The 23,947-nt window shown below is 42.9% G+C and overlaps 1 protein-coding gene across 2 annotated transcripts in view; it reads left to right on the top strand.

The window, feature by feature from the left end:
* The window catches only part of LOC126458279 (phospholipid phosphatase 5), a 53,465-nt gene extending 32,558 nt beyond the window's left edge, over positions 1-20,907 (top strand). For both annotated transcript variants that reach the window (XM_050095214.1, XM_050095223.1), the window contains exons 5-7: positions 1,311-1,481; positions 16,185-16,407; positions 20,458-20,907. In XM_050095214.1, the coding sequence (XP_049951171.1) occupies positions 1,311-1,481; positions 16,185-16,369 (356 nt within the window). In that variant the 3' untranslated portion in view covers positions 16,370-16,407; positions 20,458-20,907. The remainder of the gene's footprint in view (positions 1-1,310; positions 1,482-16,184; positions 16,408-20,457) is intronic.
* Positions 20,908-23,947: the final 3,040 nt, after the last annotated feature.

Below are 23,947 nucleotides of genomic sequence, written 5' to 3'. Positions count from 1 at the left end.
GTCCCCCCCCCCCCCCCCTCTCCTGCCCCGTCTCCTGTTCTGCCCTTGCTGAGTAGGGACAGTCATTGAAGCACAAATGGAAAAGAGCATTACAACTGTGTGAACAACAGGAAAGAGGACACCAAAGATTAAATGAGTTTAAAAGAATCTTAAAATGAAAGCTTATGGAGTTTTGAATAAGTACAGTATTGAGACTAGATAGTGTGTGCAGAAAAGATTCCACATTTTCTGTTCTTGTATCCCAAACTGCAATTAAGGACTTAATGCAAACTGCAGCTCAGAGATCATATACTATACATTTGCAATGCAAGGCTTCTGCTGCTTCACTGCTGAAGCTGTAGTATGGAATCACATTATAACTGAATTACTGGTGCAGATAAGATTGCTTAAGGAAAAAATAAGTTGCAGTACAACAGTGGTTTTAGATGAAAATTTCTGTGTCAAGAAAATCAGTTTAGATTTTTATAAGACTTCTAATTTTCTGCAGATAGAGAAAAAAAGAGTAAATAAAGAACTGCCTGTACAATGGCCAAAGTGGAATTTTTCATTAATTTCTTTCACTGCACACACCTGAAAGTATATTCTCTAACTAGCATGGCCATTATCAACCTCTAGACAGTAGAAAAAGAGTTCCACAGACATTAGTTTGGAATAGAAAGCAGAGTAAATTGAAAAGAAGTGAGATGTATCAGTCAAAACCAAATAACCATCTTTCTGATACCAGGCCTATGATCTGATCATCCGAAAAATTGAACTCTAAATGAAAACCAAAGATTAGTTAGTTATGTAGTAAGCAAAGAAAACAGCTATTCAAACTTCAACTTGGAAGAATGTTGATATACATACATCTTGTACAGATTATTGGTATAACTTTTTTCAGAGTGCATATGTATTAAAATGTATTAAAATAAAATTTTTGAAAACATTATCAGCGATACTTAAATTAAAATTTAAAGATTAAAAACAGTCTTGATCACAACTTTTTATTTTTATTGGAGTGACCAGTTTCGAATCTATTTAAGAACCATCTTCAGACTCTGAAATCTATCTGGTAATATGTTTTTTCAGAGCCTGAAGACGGTTCTTAAATAGAATTGAAACCGGTCACTCCAATAAAAATAAAAATAAAAAGTTGTGATCAAGACTGTTTTTAATCTTTAAGCATATGTATTAATTTAGGTATAATATCTTCTGTTATAGAATTGTGTTACTATGTTTACATCAGTGTTTCAAAATAGGTAATGTGAGTATCCCTTTAATGTTTGGAATTTGAGTTCATAAGTTGGACCATTGCTTCTGAATATTTTCAGTTTCATTTGCAAGTATGGGGTTTGTTGCTTTCTACTTGGCTGGGAAGCTTCATGTTTTTACACCATTTGGAAGAGGAAGATCTTGGCGCCTGTGCATATTTCTTGCACCCCTTACTGTAGCAACCTGTGTGGCCCTGAGCCGGACATGTGATTATCATCATCATTGGCAAGGTGTGTATACAAGCACAGTGATATTCAGTTTCATATGTCTTCTCATTACTTATTACGCTTATGGTTCCTGTTCTTTTACTTTTGATGAATCTTTCACAGACGCAAAGATTTTGGTTACCATTGCTAACATTATTGATGCTTTTTGGTCTCAATTTTTAATTCAGGAGTACTCAGATTTAATTAATTTCATGGTCGGTGGGGTTTAAGCTTTAAGTAGTTCTGCCAAGTAATTACTATGATATACAGAGCTGCTCATTAGCAAAAATAGTGAAATTTTCACTGCCTGCAATAGAGAATGTAAATTTAAAGGCTGTGAATTAAATTCAGTATTTTGTAGACTATGTGATCCTAATCCACACTGTACAGTGGCAATAGAAAACGCAAATAAAGATATTGAAATTTGCAAGCTTTAAGAGCCAATGGCTCCTCCTGGCAGGAGGGTTGAAATGAGAAGGTGAAGGGGTGAAGGGAAAGCACTGGTGAGGTTCAGGAAATGGGGAGAGTTCAGAAAAGTCTTCCAGAACCGTGGGTCAGGGGAGACTTATGGACAGGATGAGAATGAAAGACTGGTTGCTGGGAAATGCAGCAGAAGAGATTTGAAAACCTGAGAGTTTAAAGGTGGGAGGTAGGTAATATGCAAGACAGAGATCACTGACAAATATCATGTATGAGTTAATAAGAGTGGGAAACTAAGTGCTTGTATGTGGTAAATGTGGAGGCTGTTTGGTTAATTTAATTGTTATGACTATCGCCAAGTTATCAGTTAGAATAAATGGGCATAGGCAGAGGGTGTATACTGGCTAACTTTCTTCACTCCTTTTCTGTTTTCTGTATTTTCTATATCTTTCAGTTTCTGACCATCTATCTCCCCACCACCACCACCAACACAGTGTGAGTAGACAAAGTTTTCCTAAAATAAAACGCCATATGAGGTAAGAGAGTGAAACTAAAAAAAAGTAAACAACCTTCATGTTTCAGTGTCAAAGATAGTAGATGTCATTGTTATAGTGAAGATAGGTGCATTTAGTTTCTTACATCTACCTTCAGTCCTCTGTGCTTGAAATGGTCAACTTCACTGACTGACCACCTTTGGAGGAAAAAAATTCTCTTTTTTATAAGAGTTCTGTGATAGAAACTGTATCCATTAGATTTGTTGTAGTTAAGAATTAATTTGTTCTCTGAAAGCTGCATTCTGATCTGATTTTACTGACCAACCTAGTAGCTACATCGTTTATATCACATTCTATGTTTTTTACCTGTAGACCACAAAGAGAGAAATTTTTGATTCACCTATCCTGTTTAACGAAAGATTGTTGATATCTACGAAGAAAAGTGATCTACCCAGGCTAGAACCCTATGGCACTCCCCCCCCCCCCAAATTCCTCATTCCCCCCACTTTATATGACCCCAGTCAGATTGAAACATCTTCCCATTTTTTTTCACTGAAGGGCAAAGTTCTGCTTCTTGCTTTCCACATATGAGTTGAACCATTGTTAAACTTTTTTGCTAATCATATAAAGTTTCACCTTTTGAAAAGTAACACATAATTTGTGCAGTCAAATGCTTTTGTTAAAATAAAAAATACTGAGTAGCCTCAACCTATCATTTTAGCCCTGACAGTGTGTCACACACAAAATAATAAATTCAATTTTCTGTGGATACTGCTTTCCTGAAACTAAGCTATTAACCAGTAGTTGTCTATGTTCTCTCTTTTACTGTTTTTATAAAGTGGTTTCACCAAAGAGTATTTCAGTCTGTTAGGAAATTGACCATACCTGAAAGACACAATGCACAGGTAAGTAACTGACTACAGAATTAGGTTATGTTACAGTGATTTTCATAATACTACTTGAAATTTTACCATCTCCTAATCTAATAATTGATTCACCCTCATCTTTGCTTGTTTCGTGTAGCTGCTTGTGATGTAGTTGACTCAGAACACCAGCTTTCAGGAGTTCTACGTAGTTACCTGTACCAGTAAAATTTTGATTTAACCAATGTACTATTGACACAGTGTTCATTAGTTATTTTGTGCAACTCTGCTGGATCTCTAACAGTTTCATTCTTGCATAAGAAAGGTATAATATGTTAAACACCCAATTTCTGTCCTGATGCCTTTTTCCACAGTTGAAAAAATATATATTTAATTTTGTTCTGAGAGCTTTCTATTATTTTGGTGGAGTGCATTATTTTAACCTGTCTGATGATATCCCACATTACTTTGTAGTGTTGTCGGTAGTGAAATTCCATTATGGGACTCTTTACTACATATCTGCCTGCAAGATTTCAATAGCAAAGAGCTAACAAAGAAAGTAAGAATGTTTGTCATTCAAGTTGCCTGTGTTGTATACCTCTTGCCAAGTTCCCCTTCGAGATTGGTTTTAAGTGTTTGTGTTGCATGTGAGATCTCTTGCAAGTGAGATTCACTTATTTGGAATATGATTCTGCCTTCATTCCTTTCAGTATTACTGCCTGCACGTCATGATCTGACATTCCATTACTAATTTTTCTCACACTGTATCCTTCAACTAGAGAACAATTTGTAAAGATATTGTTTGTGTTCATTCTGCTGTCTCTGAACTCTAGTTGGGAGGTATACTGTCTGTGGTGAATTTCAAAACATTAACTGATACTAAGGGGGTCCTGCAGTGACCCCGTAAGCTAGGCCAAAATAGATTAAACTCCCTATGCAACTTAAGGCAGCTCCTCCTACAGTTACTGTAATCAACTTTGTATGTTTCTTACAGAGACAAGTTTGGAGAGGGAAACCCTGAAGTCAGCACTGGAGGATCCTCTGAGGCCGATAATTAAAGGGTTTTTTGTTTGAAAGTTAAACTCTTCTGCATACTATTCAAATATTTGATGTTTACAGTGTTTTGATATGTCAACTCTTTTGAAGAAAACATTCCACTCGGGATAAATGGCCATCCCTCCCTTCCGCAGTGAACTGCTAGCATGGAAATCAAATAAGATGTACCTCTCCAAAGAAAGGCTTTATATTTCTTCACCATGTAAATGATGTTCTGGTATACAAATAAGTAACGAGTTAAGATCTATTAGCAATTCACATATTTTACCTTTAATTCATGTAATATTTTGATAAAATAAACTTGCAGCACCTACTGATCTGCATTTCTCATTTAATGAACAAACTTCCATTTTTAATGTCCTCAAGCAGGGATGCGTTGTACCTGATTTTGTCCTAAAAATGTCTAGCTCATCTGCGCATTATCACTGAAATTTGGCCTGAACAAGACAGATCCACCTGCTGTGTTGTCACTTGTTAGCATCACTGACCACCCCTTCCCAGACTAGTGTCCAGTATAGCCTGACTATCATCACCAAAATGTGTGCCTTGTCAACAGTCATCAGCACCCTATCAGGTCCCATATGAACTCACCTCACAACACTGTCAAGATGGGGTTGATTGTAATGCTGGAACAGCTGTACACATTGATCATCAGTGGCCCAAGCTTGACTAATAGTCCTGCCCAAGTCACCACCTATATCATATGCCCAATCACTACCAAGACTATTCTGAGCCTCTCCCACTATCACTTTATGATCCTGTTTAGACAGAGAGAGAGAGAGAGAGAGAGAGAGAGAGAGAGAGATGAATTGATTTTTGAAGTAATGAAAGATGATGAAATAGGAGCTTGCAGTGGGTAGGATTCTTGAAACAGAAGTTTGCTGGAAGTATTGAGAACTCCAGTGTATTTTATTTCATTAAGCAAATGCTGTGCTTGCGTTATTTTGTGTATGAAGATTTGTTGGTCCTCTAGAATGTCCAGTTTGCAGCTTTTGTAATGTACACATAGGATCTTTGTCTTGTTTTAAATGGACGGCTACTGTGATTTATTTGGTTGTTGAGGACAAAAAGCTGCAAAATCTCCATGAAATCTCAATTTTCAATTCCTGTCGCATTGGTCAACATATAAATGGTTGTAGTTAAGGCAGTTGATTTGATACACTCAAAAATAATTAGAAAACTGTAAATAAAATATTATTATTTCTTAAATAGTTTTGAATATTTTTTTAACTGCACACTAGTAAGGAATCTTACATGACACTGTTGAATCCTCAGTCACAGCATCTTGTATCTTTTATCTTGAAGCATGCATAATGTACTTGGAATCACTTACAAAATGCAAGAACAAACAGAAATAAATATTACAGAATGTTTTATTTGTAGTGAACTACCATAATATACAGTGATGAGGAAAAAAATCACAATACCAAAAAATAATTAATATAGAGTAATGAAATTTCCGGAATACATTTGTCTAGATAACATATTTGAGTGATTAACATTGCATGATCACAGGTTAATGTAAACACGAGATAAGTGGTTGCGAATGTGAAATGCTGGTGCATTAATAACCAATATAACCATCAGAATGTTGAATGCAAGCATGCTAACATGCATGCATTGCGTTGTATTGGTGCCAGATGTCAGTTTGTGGGATGGAGTTCCATGCCTGTTGCACTTGGTAGGTCAATACAGGGGCAGCTAAAGCCATTTGTGGATTATGCTGGAGGAGTTGTCATCCGATGATGTCTTATACGTGCTCGATTGGAGACATCTGGTGGTCAAGCAGTCCAAGGCAACATGTCGACACTCTGTACAGCATGTTGGGTTACAACAGTGGTATGTGGGCGAAAACACACTCTGGAATGCTGTTCATGAATGGCAGCACAAGAGGTCAAATCACCGGATTGACATACAAATTTGTAGTCTGTTTGCATACCACGAGAATGTTCCTGCATTGCACACTGGCAGGTTGCTTGCAGGCCCTCAACTGGCCGCCTCCTTGACAACCTATGGCCATCACTGGCACCAAGGTAGAACCTGCTTTCATCAGAAAACACTGCAGACCTTCACTGTGCTCTCCAATGAGTTGTTGCTTTTCACCACTGAATTCACAGATCACTGTGGTTTGGGGTCAGTGGAATGTGTGCTGTAGGGCATCTGGTTCAGAGCTGTTGTTGAAGTAACAGACTTTTAACAGTTTGTTGTGTCACCAGGGTGCCAACTGCTGCTCAAATTGCTGCCGCAGATGCAGTATGATGCGTCAGAGCCATACGCCGAATACTCTCGGTAGTGCCATGCAGCTGTCTGGTGCCCGGTCTTCTTGTGGCTGTACATTCCTGTGATCACCACTGCCAGAAATCATGTACAGTGGCTACATTCCTGCCAAGTCTTTCTGCAGTATAGCAGAAGGAATAGCCAGTTTCTCATAGCCCTATTACACAACCTCATTGGAACTCGGTGAGGTGTTGATAATGAGGCGGCCGGAGTGGCCGAGCTGTTCTAGGCGCTACAGTCTGGGACCGCACGACTGCTACGGTTGCAGGTTCGAATCTTGCCTCGGGCATGGATGTGTGTCATGTCATTAGGTTAGTTAGGTTTAAGTAGTTCTAAGTTCTAGAGGACTGATGACCTCAGAAGTTAAGTCCCATAGTGCTCAGAGCCATTTGAACCATTTGTTGCCTTTGTCGCCTTAAAGGCATTCTTGACTAACATCAACTCACCATCTCCAATCTCAAAGGTAACTAATACTCACTACCATTACAGCACTTATTTAAAGCAGATCTGATTTACTTCCATAGTAGCACTATCAGTGCCACTTTTACGTGACTGGCATAAAATTTGAAGAGAGAGAATCTTTCAGAAACATGCCTACCAACTTTCTTTGTCATACACCATTACTTGGTGTTGTGTTTTCTTCTGCCATTGTATTGTCATTAACATGGATAAGTATTTATGATAGATAATTCATTTTTACTGTAACAAGGGTTTAATATGCTACTTCGCATTATAAATACAAAAATCCACAGGAAAACACAATTGTTGAAATATACTAGTAGCAGCTAAAGAAAGTGCTGCTTTTGGTAATTGGAGAGGGGTGTTCTTCTCATTCATATCATAAGCTTGACGTAAAATGGCTACAAATGTATGGGAATTTCTGATAAAACATGAAATTGCATCTTGTACTCATTCCTGCAGTCATCTTCGCTGAAAAATTTTCACATGCTATTCATTAGTTCCGTTTATTTAAAAAAATGTTACTAAAATACGATCACCTGCAGACGGTTAATTTCTTGCAAAATGAAGCAGTTCTAGATCATTAAATATTTAATCACCTGCCATATTCCTAAGATTATCTACATTATCACTGCTTTCTTTATATACTTTTTCTTTGTCTTTTCTATCTTCAATGGCAAAATCTGTTGTCCTTGTTGCAATACAATTTGTTAGCTTAACCTGTTTTTTATATTTGACATGTCTTTAAATTGCATTTCTGTCTTGTATTTTTTAGATTTTTCAATTCAGATCCTTTCCTTTTTGTAGCAATTTTACTTCTTCAGGGTTTTCTGCGTTCTTGAGTTCGTGAAAAGTGAGTTGCAAATTTCAGTGCAGTAGGCGTTTTGTACCAACTTTGGTATTCAACTACCAACTCACAAAATAATTAGCTGTTGGTATAAGCAATTTAAACAGACTGGGATTGTGTGCAAAAGAAAATAGCACAGGCTGACCGTGTGGGTCAGAAAATGATGTCTGGCGGATTCAAGAAAGTTTTGTGTGTAGTCCCAGTATGTCTACCAATAGAGCCAGGCGAGAACTTGGAAGACCCCAGCCAACTGTATGGAAAATTCTGAATGGCATTTGCTGTACAAGCTCTACCGATTATAACTTGCGCAGGCTCTCAACCCCACTGACAAAGAGGAGCGTATTGCATTTTGTGGTTATGTGCTAGTAAAGATGGAGGATGACGCATTTATACAGTGTGTAATTTTTAGCGATGAAGTGACGTTCCACCGTAGTGGAAAAGTCAACAGACACAATGTTCACATTTGGGATTTGGAAAAATCCAGTCACCATTGCCCCCCCTGCGGGTTCGGGGGTAAGAATAGGCCTGCGGTATTCCTGCCCGTCATAAAAGGCGACTAAAAGGAGTCTCAAACGTTTCGGCCTTATGTGATGGTCCCCTGTCGGGTTTGACCTCCATATCTCAAAATTCTTCCGAAGAGCGAGCCGATTGGGGAAGGGCGCCTTACATGGTGCATTTTGTCCATCGTGCATTGAGACCTCTAGCCAGCTTTACTGTCGTCGCATTGCCGTCCCGCTCATTCTCCATCTCTTGGGTGAGAATGCATTCCTGGATGCAATTTCCATTATGCATTGCACAGTGTTGCCTTTTGCGGAGGCGACTACCATGGACTTTATTGCACCTAATATCCAGCACGGTAGCCAGTCCGTTGTGGTGGGGCCGCCATGTACCCTGTTGGTTGTAGCCCCCTGACAACACAGGGATCGCTCTGCTGATGCCTGCGCCGTTTACTCCCCATGAATGCCAAGGAGTAGATGCCCATCTCCCTGGGGCATCAGAACTCCCGGCAATGGCCATCCTGCCAGGTGGCCCTTGCTGTGGCTGGGTGGCGCCCATGGGGAGGCCCCTTGGTCGGAGTAGGTGGCATCAGGGTGGATGACACGCAATGAAATGTGGCGGATCTTCTATTGCTGGTGGCCAGCCACCAGCCGTCTTTAAGCATTCGAGGGCTCATTTTAAAGCTAACGTTTATGACCCCAAATCGTTCCCCCCCCTGGCCACACCGTGGGAGGAACGAAAGGCAATGAATGAAAGTGAGACGTATTCGCCCAGGTATCTCGTCTGATGGGGAATCCTTTGTATCCATGAAGCCTCAGTTCTTTGTAGAGCATTTAGAGGACAAGTTTGGGGAGGTGGCTTGTCCAAAATGCGCTCTGGGTCAGTTTTGATAAAAACGGCATCCTCTGCCCAGTCACACAGGTGACACCACATAAGAGTTTAAATATGGTCCAGGGTGTTATTTTCCATAGGGACCTACTTTTGCAGTCTGATGACGAGCTGCGCGCCAACTTAGAGCGTCGAGGTGTCCATTTCATCCGGCACATTCATCGGGGTCCGAGGGACAATCGGGTAGCAACCGGTGCCTTCATCTTGGCCTTTGAGGGTGATACATTACCAGAGAAGATCAAGGTGATGGTCTACCGATGTGACGTCAAGCCTTATGCTGGAAGTTCGGCCACATGTCTTCCCGCTGCACTTCCAGCCTCACATGTCGAGATTGCGGACGCCCATCACATCCCGATACTCCATGCGCTCTGCCTCCCTTCTGTGTCAACTGCAGAGAGCACCGTTCTCCTTGCTCACCAGACTGCTGGATCTTACAGAAAGAGCACAAAATCATGGAATATAAGACCCTGGACCAACTGACCTATACTGAGGCCAAGTGGAAATATGAACGACTACATCCAGTACGAATGACTGCCTCCTATGCTGCTGCAACAACAGCCGTGTTAGCCCCATCAGTTCAGCACATTCCAGCCCAATCACAGGGCCATACAACTCCACATGCCCCCTTGCCCATCGGGGGCATTATCCCCCCTGTTGCACCTGCACCACCTACCTCGGGAGCAACATCCCCCCACACATCGAGGACATCCGTCCCCGCTTCTAAGCTGCAGAAGTGTCCAACTTCTTCGACTTCTTACGCTCACAAGGGGTCCCTTGGGTCCCTCCCTTCCCAGGTTTCCACAAGCGGGAAGGCTGACGACCGACAGTGGCGTAAGTGCCCACAATCAGCTGGTTGTAGGGCTTCGCGATCCTCCTCCGTCCCGGGGACTGAATCGGTGAAGCCCTCCCAGCCAGTGAAACCCAAGGAGCAGCGTGAGAAATCCAAGAAGAAAAGCTCTAAACCTTCCAGCTCTGCATCTGAGGACGAGGTAGAGTTTCTGGCGTGCGCTGAGGACCTCGATCTCGCTGGTCCCTCAGACACCATGGATAGCACTGGCATAGGTGCTCAATCGGAGACAGCAGGTGACCCAGCGGCGTAATCTGCCTTCCCAGTCCCTTCACGCCTTTCTGAGTCATGGACAATATCATCCTCCAGTGGAACTGCAGAGATTTCTTCCATCATCTAGCTGAGCTCTGACAACTTATCAGCCTTCACCCTTTCTTCTGCATTGCTCTTCATGAAAATTGGTTTCCAGCGATGCGAACCCGTGCCCTCCGTGGCTATCGGGGTTATTATTAGAACCGGGAAGCTTATGAAAGGGTGTCTTGTGGCGTCTGCATCTATGTCCTTCACTCTCTTCACAGCAAGTCTGTCCCTCTACAAACACCTTTAGAGGCTGTTGTTGTTCGGGTGTGGACGCCACAGACTGTTACTGTCTGCAGTCTGTATCTTCCACCAGATGGTGATGTCCCACAGCACGTCCTGGCTGCGCTGATCGCCCAATTGCCGCCACCTTTCTTGTTACTGGGCGACTTCAACACCCCATCTGTGGGGTGGGTCAGTGGCAACAGGTCGAGGTGCCATCGTTGAGAATGTATTGGCACTGCTCGACCTTTCCCTTTTAAACGATGGTGCCTTCACACATTTCAGTGTGGCGCATGGCACATACTCCGCCATTGACCTTCTGATCTGCAGCCCTAGCCTCTTACCTTCTGATCTGCAGCCCTAGCCTCTTACCTTCTGTCCAAAGGAGTGTGCATGACGACCTATGTGGTAGTGACCACTTTCTGATCTTTCTGTCACTGCCACAGTGTCACTCTTCTGGGCGCCCTTGCAGATGGGCTATGAATAAGGCTGACTGGGATTTGTTCTCCTCCATTGCCGCTATTGATCCTCTTTCTAATAACACCATTGATGCGGTGGTGCACTCCGTCACCACCGGCATCGTTACTGCCCTCGGCGGCAGACTGTGCCTTGGTGGTCACCTGAGATTGCTGAGGTGATTAAAGATTGCCGGCAGGCGCTCCAGCATCACAAGCGGCACCCATCTTCAGAAAACCTCGTCGCCTTTAAACGGCTCTGTGCGCGAGCCCGCTGCATCATTCACCAACACAAGCAGGAGTGCTGGGAGCGGTATGTGTCCACCATTGGCCTCCATGTCTCTCCATCGCAGGTCTGGGCCAAGATTCGATGCCTCTATGGCTATCGGAACCCTGTCAGCGTCCCTGCGCTCTCACTGAATGGAGCAGTTTGTACTGACTCCAATGTCATTGCCAACCACTTGGCAGAGCATTTTGCTCTGAGTTCCGCTTCTGCGAATTACCCACTGACCTTCTGCTCCATTAAAGCGCAGATGGAACGTCGGAGCCTTTCTTTTTGCACCCACCATCCTGAAACCTACAATGTTCCATTCAGTGAGTGGGTATTTCACAGTGCCCTAGCCGCTTGCCCTGATACCGCTCCTGGGCCAGATCGCATCCACTGTCAGATGCTGGAACACCTTTCAGTGGACTGCAAGCGATGCCTCCTCGACCTTTACAACCATATTTGGGTCAAGGGTGTGTTTCCGTTGCAATGGCGGGAAAGCATTGTCACCCCCGTTTTGAAACCTGGCAAGAACCCTTTGGAGGTGGACAGCTACCGCCTCATTAGCCTCATCAACGTTCTTTGCAAGCTGCTCGATCGGATGGTGAGCCGGCGATTGAGTTGGGTACTCGAGTCTCGGGGCCTCCCAGCTCCGTCTCAGGGTGGGTTCAAAAAAGGCCTCTCTGCCGCCGACAATCTGGTGAGCCTGGAGTCCGCCATCCGTACGGACTTTGCCCACCGTCAGCACCTCGTCGCTGTCTTCTTTGACATGCGGAAGGCGTACAATACGACGTGGCGCCATCACATCCTTTCTACACTTCATGATTGGGGTCTTCGGGGTCCACTGCCGATTTTCATACGCAATTTTCTGTCGCATCGTACCTTCCGTGTGCAAGTCGGAGCCCCTTTTAGTTCCTCCCGAGTTCAGGAGAATGGGGTGCCACAGGGATCTGTTTTAAGTGTCTGCCTGTTTTTAATAGCAATTAACAGGCTCGCTGCGGCAGTGGGAACGTCTGTCTCATCGTCCTTGTATGCTGACGACTCCTGCCTTTACTATAGCTCTATTGGCATTGCAGCTGCTGAACGTCAGCTGCAGGGCGCTATCTGCAAGGCTCGGTCTTGGGCTGTAGCGCATGGCTTCCAGTTTTCGGCAGCCAAGACCTGCGTTCTGCATTTCTGCCGGTGACGCACTGTTCACCCAGAGCCGTGGGTTTATCTTTATGGCAAACTTCTTGCTGTGTGTGGAGTCACATAGATTTCTGGGTGTGGTTTTTGATGCCCGGTTGACTTGGCTGCGTCATATTCGGAAGCTTAAGCAGATGTGTTGGTGGCATCTAAATGCTCTGCGATGCTTGAGCCACACCAGCTGGGGCGCCAACCGATCTACCCTCTTACGGCTCTAACAGGCATTAATCCAGTCTCGTCTGGATTATGGGAGCCTGGCTTATGGTTCAGCATCCCCTTAGGCGTTGCGGGTGCTGGACCCAATCCTTCACAGCGGGATATGCCTTGTCACTGGTGCTTTCCGGACCAGCCCTGTGAACAGCTTACTTGTGGAGGCAGGTATCCCTCCACTGCAGTTACGGCGCCACCGTTTAATGGCCGCTTATGCTGCCCATGTTTTAGCTTGCCCGGGCATCAAATTATCGTCTTCTGTTCCCGCAATCGGTCGTCCATCTGCCAGAACGTCGGCCCCGGTCAGGTTGTACGATCGCGGTCCGCATCAAAGAGCTTCTCTCCGTTCTTGGGATTTTCCCTGTTCCACCTCCTTTCCGAGCCCCTTTGCGTACACCCCCTGGTGTGTTCCTCGCCCTTGCCTTCGGCTCGACTTGGCACAGGGTCCGAAGGACTCAGTCCCTCCGGAGGCCTGCCGCCGCCACTTTTATTCCATCCTAGCCACGTACCATGGCTCTGGCATTGTATACACTGACGGTTCGATGGTTGCTGGTTGGGTCGGTTATGCTCTAACTCTAGGGGACCATTACGAACAACAATCCTTGCCGGCTGGCTGCAGCGTTTTTACTGCTGAGCTGGTCGCCATCTTTCGTGCCCTAGAGTATATCCGTTCCTGCTCAGGTGAGTCCTTCGTTATCTGTAGCGACTCCCTGAGCAGTTTACGAGCTATCGACCAGTGTTTCCCTCGCTCTCGTCTGTTGATGGCTATCCAGGAGTCCCTGCATACTCTTGCCCATTGCGGCTGCTCTGTGGTCTTTGTGTGGGCCCATGGTCATGTCGGTATCCCGGGCAATGAACATGTTGACCGCCTGGTCAAACAGGCCACCGGTGAACCAACCCTGGACATTAGCCTCCCGGAGACTGATTTGCGAGCGGTCTTATGCCGCAAAGTTTTCGCGCTATGGGACGCTGAATGGTGCGGTCTGACCACCCCTAACAAACTCCATGCCGTCAGGGAGATGACGGGTGTGTGGCGGTCATCCCTGCGAGTGGCTCGCAGGGACTCAGTAGTTCTTTGGCGGCTCCGCGTTGGCCACACCTGCTTGACACACAGCCATTTACTGCGGCATGAGGACCCGCCTCTCTGTCGATTCGGGTCGGCTTTGACGGTGGTCCACATTTTGTTGTCCTGACCACTTTTAACTATGCTCCGGCAGATGTTTGTGCTGCCTGATACGCTCCCTGTCCTTTTAACTGATGACTCTGCTATGGCAGGTTTAGTTTTGCGTTTTATTCGGGCAGGGGGCTTTTATCATTTGCTCTAAGTGTTTATCTTTATTTAGTGTTGATTCTGGCCTTTGGCCTACGGTTTTAGACTGAGTTTTTAATATATTTCTCGGTTGTTGGCTTTTTTTTTTTTCTCTATAGTCGGCCAACCACCGTCGCACTGTGTGATTTTAATTCGTTTTGTCTGATCTGTGTCTCTCTTGTCCTGTGTCGTCTGCCGTCTTTTCTGTTGTTCGTTTTTTATTCTCTGTGGGTGTTTTTAGTTTTTGGAAAAAGGGACCGATGACCGTAGCAGTCTGGTCCCTTTAATCCCACAAACCAACCAACCACAGTCACCATTGCAACACAAAGGAGACTCACCGAAGATCAGCGTGTTCTGTGCCATATCCTGTACAAAGGTTTATGGACCATTTTTCTTTGCTGAAAGATCAGTAATGCTAATCACATACCTGGACATGTTGGAACAATGGCCGTTCCTTCAAGTTATGGAAGATTCCCAGGACTTCATTTTCCAATGAGGTGTAGCTCCACCCCATTGGCACCATGATGCATCAGGCTTTTGAATGACTCCTTTCCTCAGCGCTGGGTTGGTTGCAGGGGACTTGAGGAACTGGCTGTGCACTTCTGACCACCAAGATCCCTTGATCTCACACCCTGCGACTATTTCTTATGGGGTTATGCGAAGGAAGTTGTTTACATCTCACCGCTACCAATCACTCTGAACGATATGTGGAAACAGATCACTGCTGCTGTCCACTCAGTAACAGCATATACGCTTTCGCATGTGTGGGACGAGTTTGGTTACTGTGTCGATGTTTGCTGTGCAGCCAATGGTGGCCACATTGAACATTTATAACATTTATCACATTTCTAATTATTAAATAATTACAAAAACTAATTAATTACAAATTATCAAATTTATTAAATGGATATCAAACATTAAGGGAAAAAAACTTTGAAACTTCCTCTTTTCATTGGTGTAAAGCTTGTTCATTTTTGGATTTGTACTTGAATAAATACAAAATTTTGCCATCATTAGAATAATCCTGTATATGTTTATAATTTTGAGAAAAATTTTTGGTTTTACTGCAAGTGCTTACAAGGGAACCTCCCCATCGCACCCCCCTCAGATTTAGTTTTAAGTTGGCACAGTGGATAGGCCTTGAAAAACTGAATGCAGATCAATCGAGAAAACAGGAAGAAGTTGTGTGGAACTATGAAAAAATAAGCAAAATATACAAACTGAGTAGTCAATTTGCAACATAGGCAACTTCAAGGGCATCGTGACCTCATGAGCGCCGTGGTCCCGTGGTTAGCGTCAGTGGCTGCGGAACGAGAGGTCCTTGGTTCAAGTCGTCCATCGACTGAAAAGTTTAATTTTTTATTTTCAGACAATTATTATCCGTCCGTCCGTCCGTCCGTCCGATGCGAGGTAACTGCGCCGTAGTATGGGGATGCCACACCTAAACAAACATCGAAACACATGATGTCAGTCGACTACAGCGCACGGAAGAGAGAGTATTCCTGCTAACGAGGCTCCCTGGCTGACAGTTGACTGTTCACTACTTTGGACGAGAGTGCATTAAATACGTGAGATGTATTCCTTGGGCAATATGAATCCAGCAAATATAGCTCGCGACTTCAATAACAATCGCACGGTTTTGCGGTTCGGTCGCAAAACACAGGCGCTAAACTTATTACAGTGAACAGAGACGTCAGTGAACAAACGGACATATCATAACTTTGTGAAAATAAAGAACGTAAAATTTTCACACCAGGGAAGACTTGAACCAAGGACCTCTACTTCTGCAGCGGGGCATGCTAACCACGGGACCACGGCGCTTCTAAGCTTAGACAGTCCTTGATGTTGCGTATCTTCCACATGGACTACTCAGTTTGTATATTTTGCTTACTTTTTTCATAGTTGCACACAACTTCTTCTTGTTTTCTCGATTGATCTGTGTTCAGTTTTTCAAGGCCTATCCACTGTGCCAACTTATAACTAAATATGATGGGGGGGGGGGGGGGGTGCGATGGGGAGGTTCCCTTGTTAGTAAAATACAGCTATTTATGATTATTTGTAGGTTTCTGTTTCTAAACTGGTGCAATAGAAGGAAGTATCTGGAGTTAACTATGGTTTTTTTTTTTTTTTTACAGATGTGTTGTGTGGCTCTCTCTTGGGTCTGTCAATATCATACCTTTGCTATCGACAGTATTACCCAAGTTTAGACTCACTCCATGCCCACAGACCTTACGTTGGTATTATTCCATACTTGGAGCTTGATGCTGTTCGCAGTACAGGGCAGCCACGTCCTCCTGAGGAACAAGTCAAATGGATATAAACTTGAAATCTTCTTCACATATGGATTTAAAGTGCAAGGTAATGCAACTAACAGTTTTTGTGGTAAAAAAAATTAGGAATTTTGTACTGAAGAAATATGCCCTTTATAATATGTCAAGTATTTGAGTGTTATATCATTATTTAAATTGTTATATCATTATTTAAATTGTTGTTTTAACTTTTGTATTTGTTACTGAGGAAACATATATCTAAAAACAAAGATGATGTGACTTACCATACAAAAACCCTGGCAGGTCGATAGACACACAAACAAACACAATCATACACAAAAAATTCTAGCTTTCACAACCAACGGTTGCTTCATCAGGAAAGAGGGAAGGAGAGAGAAAGACGAAAGGATGTGGGTTTTAAGGGAGAGGGTAAGGAGTCATTTCAATCCCGGGAGCGGAAAGACTTACCTTAGGTGGAAAAAAGGACAGATATACACTCGCACACACACCCATATCCAACCACACATACACAGACACTAGCAGACATTTGTAAAGGCAAAGAGATTCGGCAGAGATGTCAGTCGAGGCAGAAGTACAGAGGCAAAGATGTTGTTGAAAGACAGGTGAGGTATGAGCGGCGGCAACTTGAAATTAGCGGAGGTTGAGGCCTTGCGGATAACGAGAAGAGAGGATATACTGAAGGGCAAGTTCCCATCTCCGGAGTTCTGACAGGTTGGTGTTAGTGGGAAGTATCCAGATAACCCGGACGGTGTAACACTGTGCCAAGATGTGCTGGCCGTGCACCAAGGCATGTTTAGCCACAGGGTGATCCTCATTACCAACAAACACTGTCTGCCTGTGTCCATTCATGCGAATGGACAGTTTGTTGCTGGTCATTCCCACATAGAAAGCTTCACAGTGTAGGCTGGTCAGTTGGTAAATCATGTGGGTGCTTTCACACGTGGTTCTGCCTTTGATCGTGTACACTTTCTGGGGTACAGGACTGGAGTAGGTGGTGGTGGGAGGGTGCATGGGACAGGTTTTACACCGGGGGCGGTTACAAGGGTAGGAGCCAGAGGGTAGGGAAGGTGGTTTGGGGATTTCATAGGGATGAACTAAGAGGTTACGAAGGTTAGGTGGACGGCGGAAAGACACTCTTGGTGGAGAGGGGAGGATTTCATGAAGGATGGATCTCATTTCAGGGCAGGATTTGAGGAAGTTGTATCCCTGCTGGAGAGCCACATTCAGAGTCTGATCCAGTCCCGGAAAGTATCCTGTCACAAGTGGGGCACTTTTGTGGTTCTTCTGTGGGAGGTTCTGGGTTTGAGGGGATGAGGAAGTGGCTCTGGTTATTTGCTTCTGTACCAGGTCGGGAGGGTAGTTGCGGGATGCAACAGCTGTTTTCAGGTTGTTGGTGTAATGGTTCAGGGATTCCGGACTGGAGCAGATTCGTTTACCACGAAGACCTAGGCTGTAGGGAAGGGACCGTTTGATGTGGAATGGGTGGCAGCTGTCATAATGGAGGTACTGTTGCTTGTTGGTGGGTTTGATGTGGATGGACGTGTGAAGCTGGCCATTGGACAGATGGAGGTCAACGGCAAGGAAAGTGGCATGGGACTTGGAGTAGGACCAGATGAATCTGATGGAACCAAAGGAGTTGAGGTTGGAGAGGAAATTCTGGAGTTCTTCTTCACTGTGAGTCCAGATCATGAAGATGTCATCAATAAATCTGTACCAAACTTTGGGTTGGCAGGCCTGGGTAACCAAGAAGGCTTCCTCTAAGCGACCCATGAATAGGTTGGCGTACGAGGGGGCCATCCTGGTACCCATGGCTGTTCCCTTTAATTGTTGGTATGTCTGGCCTTCAAAAGTGAAAAAGTTGTGGGTCAGGATGAAGCTGGCTAAGGTAATGAGGAAAGAGGTTTTAGGTAGGGTGGCAGGTGATCGGCGTGACAGGAAGTGCTCCATCGCAGCGAGGCCCTGGACGTGCGGAATATTTGTGTGTAAGGAAGTGGCATCAATGGTTACAAGGATGGTTTCTGGGGGTAACAGATTGGGTAAGGATTCCAGGCGTTCGAGAAAGTGGTTGGTGTCTTTTGATGAAGGATGGGAGACTGCATGTAATGGGTTGAAGGTGTTGATCTACGTATGCAGAGATACGTTCTGTGGGGGCTTGGTAACCAGCTGCAATGGGGTGGCCGGGATGATTGGGTTTGTGAATTTTAGGAAGAAGGTAGAAGGTAGGGGTGCAGGGTGTCGGTGGGGTTAGGAGGTTGATGGAGTCAGGTGAAAGGTTTTGTAGGGGGCCTAAGGTTCTGAGGATTCCTTGAAGCTCCGCCTGGACATCAGGAATGGGATTACCTTGGCAAACTTTGTATGTGGTGTTGTCTGAAAGCTTACGCAGTCCCTCAGCCACATACTCCCGACGATCAAGTACCACGGTCGTGGAACCCTTGTCCGCCGGAAGAATGACAATGGATCGGTCAGCCTTCAGATCACGGATAGCTTGGGCTTCAGCAGTGGTGATGTTGGGAGTAGGATTAAGGTTTTTTTAAGAAGGATTGAGAAGCAAGGTTGGAAGTCAGAAATTCCTGGAAGGTTTGGAGAGGGTGATTTTGAGGAAGAGGAGGTGGGTCTCACTGTGACGGAGGACGGAACTGTTCCAGGCGGGGTTCAATTTGGATAGTGTCTTGGGGAGTTGGATCATTAGGAGTAGGATTAGGATCATTTTTCTTCGTGGCAAAGTGATATTTCCAGCAGAGAGTACGAGTGTAGGACAGTAAATCTTTGACGAGGGCTGTTTGGTTGAATCTGGGAGTGGGGCTGAAGGTGAGGCCTTTGGATAGGACAGAGGTTTCGGATTGGGAGAGAGGTTTGGAGGAAAGGTTAACTACTGAATTGGGGTGTTGTGGTTCCAGATTGTGTTGATTGGAATTTTGAGGTTTTGGAGGGAGTGGAGCTGGAAGTGGAAGATTGAGTAGATGGGAGAGACTGGGTTTGTGTGCAATGAGAGGAGGTTGAGGTTTGCTGGAAAGGTTGTGAAGGGTGAGTGAGTTGCCTTTCCGGAGGTGGGAAACCAGGAGATTGGATAGTTTTTTGAGGTGGAGGGTGGCATGCTGTTCTAATTTGCGGTTGGCCTGTAGGAGGATGCTCTGAACAGCCGGTGTGGATGTGGGAGAGGAAAGATTGAGGACTTTTATTAAGGATAGGAGTTGACGGGTGTGCTCATTGGCTGAATTGATGAGTAGGTGAAGGATTAGGTGGGTGAGGGCAATTGATTGTTCAGTTTGGAACTGGTATAGGGACTGATGGAAAGAAGGGTTGCAGCCAGAGATGGGAACTGTAAGTGTGAGGCCTTTGGGCGTAATGCCAAATGTCAGACAAGCCTGAGAAAATAAAATATGGGAGCGTAATCTGGCTAGGGCGATGGCATGTTTGCGGAGGGAATGTAAATAAAACTTAATGGGGTCGTTGTGGGGGTGTTGTGAGGGTGACATGGTATTAGAAGGTGGAAAGTGTAACATGAGGCTGAAATGAAAATGAAAATAAAAATATATGGGGAGAGATAAATGTGAACTAGAAAGCTACTGGAGATATGGTGTGAAAAAAGGCGAAAAAGTGTTGGTTAAAGCTGGGCTGTGTTGATCCTGTGGTGAACTTGGCTTGGTAGACAACGATGTGCATAAAGGTTAGGTGGTTGTGTTGCCGCCAAAACATGTTAAAGGGTGGAGAAATTCGGGAAAATTTCGAAAAAACTACGTGTAAATGTATTAAAAGGAGTGGTTTTGTGGTGGCAGATTATGAGGATAAGGCTAACAATTGTCTGACGAAGAAATAGTGACGTTAAAACCTGTTGGAAGTGGCTAAAAATGATCAACGATGTGGGAAAAACGGAAATGGAAATAAAGCGAAAGTTATTAGAACTAGCCGAAATGGTTGTTTAATAGGTGAAAGGAACTGTTTGTGAACTAGAAACGGTGGATTTTATTGCAGCGGTAGTGTTGAAAGCGGAACTTTTTTTTTGTTATAGTTTGGAAGTGGGTTACGTATTATTGAGTATATATAGGCGGGATAAAAAGGAAACAGTTTCAGTTTGTAAATCATTTTGCAGTTTTTAACCTTTCTTCTGTCTTTACAGGTTCTCATATGTTTTTGCGAGACAAAGTTCTGCATTTATCCCAGAAAGTTTGAAATTGACACCTGAAAGTATTAGGAGGCTGAACCACTCATGGGATTTGGATGAAGAAGCAATTCTAACAAAGTAATAGAAATAGATTCTGTGTGAAATTCAGCAAAACATCAGGCTTGTGTTGCAGTGGAAGAATTTATACAAATCTCAGCAATGACAATCTTTAATCATGAATCAATATTTAGTGACATATTCACCTTTTATTCTCTTGAATGTGCGCTGGAAGTTGTTTTCTCATAGAATTCCTTTATTCTAATATTAAAGTTCTTATTTCCTTTGTTTCTTCAATTTATATATATATATATTTTCTTTTCTTGTAGCTTCAGGAAGAAAAGGTACTGAAAGTTAAGATTGGATTGGATTGGGAATAAAATGAAAGTTGATGGACTAGAGTAAATTAAGATGGTGGTGGAGGTAGCGGGGGCGGGGGGGGGGGGGGGGGGGGGGACAACGGACTGAAAAACCAAATGTATCAAGATGAAAGATTGCACCATCATTGAGGCAGCACACAACAGAAAATGCAACAGTTAGGGTTTCAGATATAAAATGCAGTTTAGCTGGTTGACCAAAAGTTGTTTTTATAATTATATTAAATACCTGTCTTACGTGTCTTGATTCGAGTTTCATTAACTTCTCTGAATCCTCCAAAAGAAGGACAGTTTTCACTGTCACTGTTGATTCCTGTCCAGTCGTGGCTAGATTTGAATTATGTTGTGAGGTAATTTTCAGAATGTTTCTAACCTTAAAACACACAAGTAAAGGAGCACTGTTTAAAATGAAACATTGCTGAATCCTTCATATTATATGATCTCTTGTGAATATAGGATGAAGTAACATGGGAAAAGCGATCGTCTTTCTACTCAGCTTTCAACTGTATTAACTTCTTTACAAGGAGATAAAATTTCCAGTTACATAGCTGGATTGTTTAGAAATGACAAACACTTGTCACGAGTAATGATGATTGTGAAACTGCAGACAATATCTTTTTCAGAGGGTAATTGTTCTGTTTTCTCAATGAAATTTTCTTTTTGCTGTTATTAGTGTTGTCATATAATCTTGCACTTTGGTGAAATGTAATCCAAGATTTTTGGTTTGTTAGGACTGTATCTCAGTTGGAATCTTGAAACAGGTTCATCATCTACATACATATTTTGTGGGCAGTCCTCTTTCAGTGGCTCCACCCAGGGATGCATTGCAGATTGTCTCATTACTTCAATCTCCCACAGCCTCTCTTCTTCCATTTCAAACTCTGCAGATGCTCCCTTGCTAATATTTCAGGTATGATGAACACAGCAAACACTTAACCAGAAGTAAAATATGTCATCCATTAACAACCTTGAATCTGTGGATATGTCAGTCTTTCTGCAGCATTCTTTATCTTGGCACCCTAGTCCTGCAGTAATGAAATTTGTAGAGGGAGGGACAGAAAAATGAAATATGCCTTTCATTACAGAAGTGTTTCTCTGTTCAAATAGTGCAAAGAATACGAAAAAAAAATAATATTTACGACATGATGACCATCATTTTACTCGTATATTAGTGAAATATTCTGTATATTAGTGAAATATTCTGTCAGATACATGATAAAATGGGAGGCAAAGATACGGAGGAACTAGTTTTCATATTTCACTACATGTAAGGAAGGATACAAACGTTGTAAGAGATTATGCCCTCGCAGAGATGAAAATTGTCTTTTTGAGATATTATTTAGCAATAATCTGCATATTCTGTATTTTACCTTCTTTCAGTCTTTTTTTCACAGTTGTGAAAATTTCTGTTTTGCTTGTGTTCTAATTAAACATTTGTATGAAGGATGAAACTTGAGAATGTCTGAAACTGTACTGCATACCTAAGGGCAATTAGAAGCATATGAACCTATAAACTTTTTCTTGGTTGTGCTGGAAGGGATGCTATACAGTTTTTGACAGAGATCAGATTGAAAAGCTAGCTTAAGCTATACTTCATCCACCAAGCAACCATAGCTCATTATGAGCAATACGGTGAATAAAATATATTGTTGACATGTCTTCACGTGGTATGTTTCATGGTGTAGTCTCTAAAAAGACAATCTTTGGTTTAAAAAGTCTGAATTGCTTGCTGTTAAATGAAGTTGATATTGAATTTTTAAACAGGGCCACATATCAAAGGATAAAAATCTGGAACATTTAGTTTAGACCTGATTTAGTCACAAAAGTGAAGATTGTAATAGATAGAGATTTATACAGTGATCAGTTTTGGCAACCAAGGCCCCTTTCTTCAGGTGCCTGATACACAAAGGATGCAACAAAAACATGTGCTGAAGACAGGAAGAGGAAGTTAAAACCACTTAGAGCTGAAATGTAACATCAATTGTTTGGGTAAAACTGTAATTGTTGATACACGATAGATCTACTAAGCTTGTACAAACTGGAATTGTGTACAGGCATGTGTAGAGCGTCACACAGTTTGAGTTCTGCAGTGTTATACTGTACAGTGATCTGTTGAATAAGAAGCTTAGTAACTGATTGTTACATATCTTGATAAGAGTCCATGAATCTCTATGCCATGTTTTGTATAAGTCTGACTGTCAGGTAAATGAGAGGTAATGCACCTATGATATCAATTTGTGTAGCTTTTTGTTTACTTTTGTATTGAGTTCTGTATTAATTTCCATTTGTGATTTTGTGTGGTGTAAATGATGTATATGATATTACAGAAATATTTATAATAATTTAAATAATATAAATGTTTATTTTAGAGAATAAGAATACTTTTCGATGTATTTCAGCAGATAATTTTACTCTCCTTTTCCATCATTTGCTTCTACTATTACAGCAGGAGAAACTAAAGAATCATATCATTTCCACATTCTGCCAGGTGCAATCAGTTTCTAGCAGCCTTGTTAGAATGTTGAATTGTTAGCAGAGTTCTTCAACACTGATATGTTATCAGAAGTCTTTTATAAATATGTATATTTTTTTTCTAAAGGAAATACACTTACAAAGTACAGATAATATGCAGTGTTGTGTGCTTTTATGCCCTTGTTAACATTCGTTTCTTGTTGCAAACTTGCCAGTAATGTCATGTCATGTACATTATAATAGAGCAATGGTTTATAACCTGGGGCTTATTACACTTGGGGCAAAAATAAGAGTGAGTTTTAATTTGTTCCGGTGATGACTCAAAATTATTTGTAAAAAAGTAATCCCTTTTATTGGTTCATCTCTTTAGCTGAGTGGTCAGCATGGCTAACTGCCATGCATAGGGCTCTGATTCAATTCCTGGTACTGCCAGGAATTTTTCCTTGTTGGGAGGACTGGTACGGGGTGTACTCAGCCTCATAAGGTCAACTCAGGAGCTACTCAACCAATTTGTAAAAGTTCCAAGGTCAAGAAACCAGACTACGACAATCAGGAGAGGAGTTTGCTGACCAAATGCCTCTCCATATCACATCTGATGA

Source organism: Schistocerca serialis, chromosome 1, assembly GCF_023864345.2.
Source record: "Schistocerca serialis cubense isolate TAMUIC-IGC-003099 chromosome 1, iqSchSeri2.2, whole genome shotgun sequence".
NCBI lineage: Eukaryota > Metazoa > Arthropoda > Insecta > Orthoptera > Acrididae > Schistocerca > Schistocerca serialis.
This window is presented reverse-complemented; position numbering and strand designations above follow the sequence as displayed.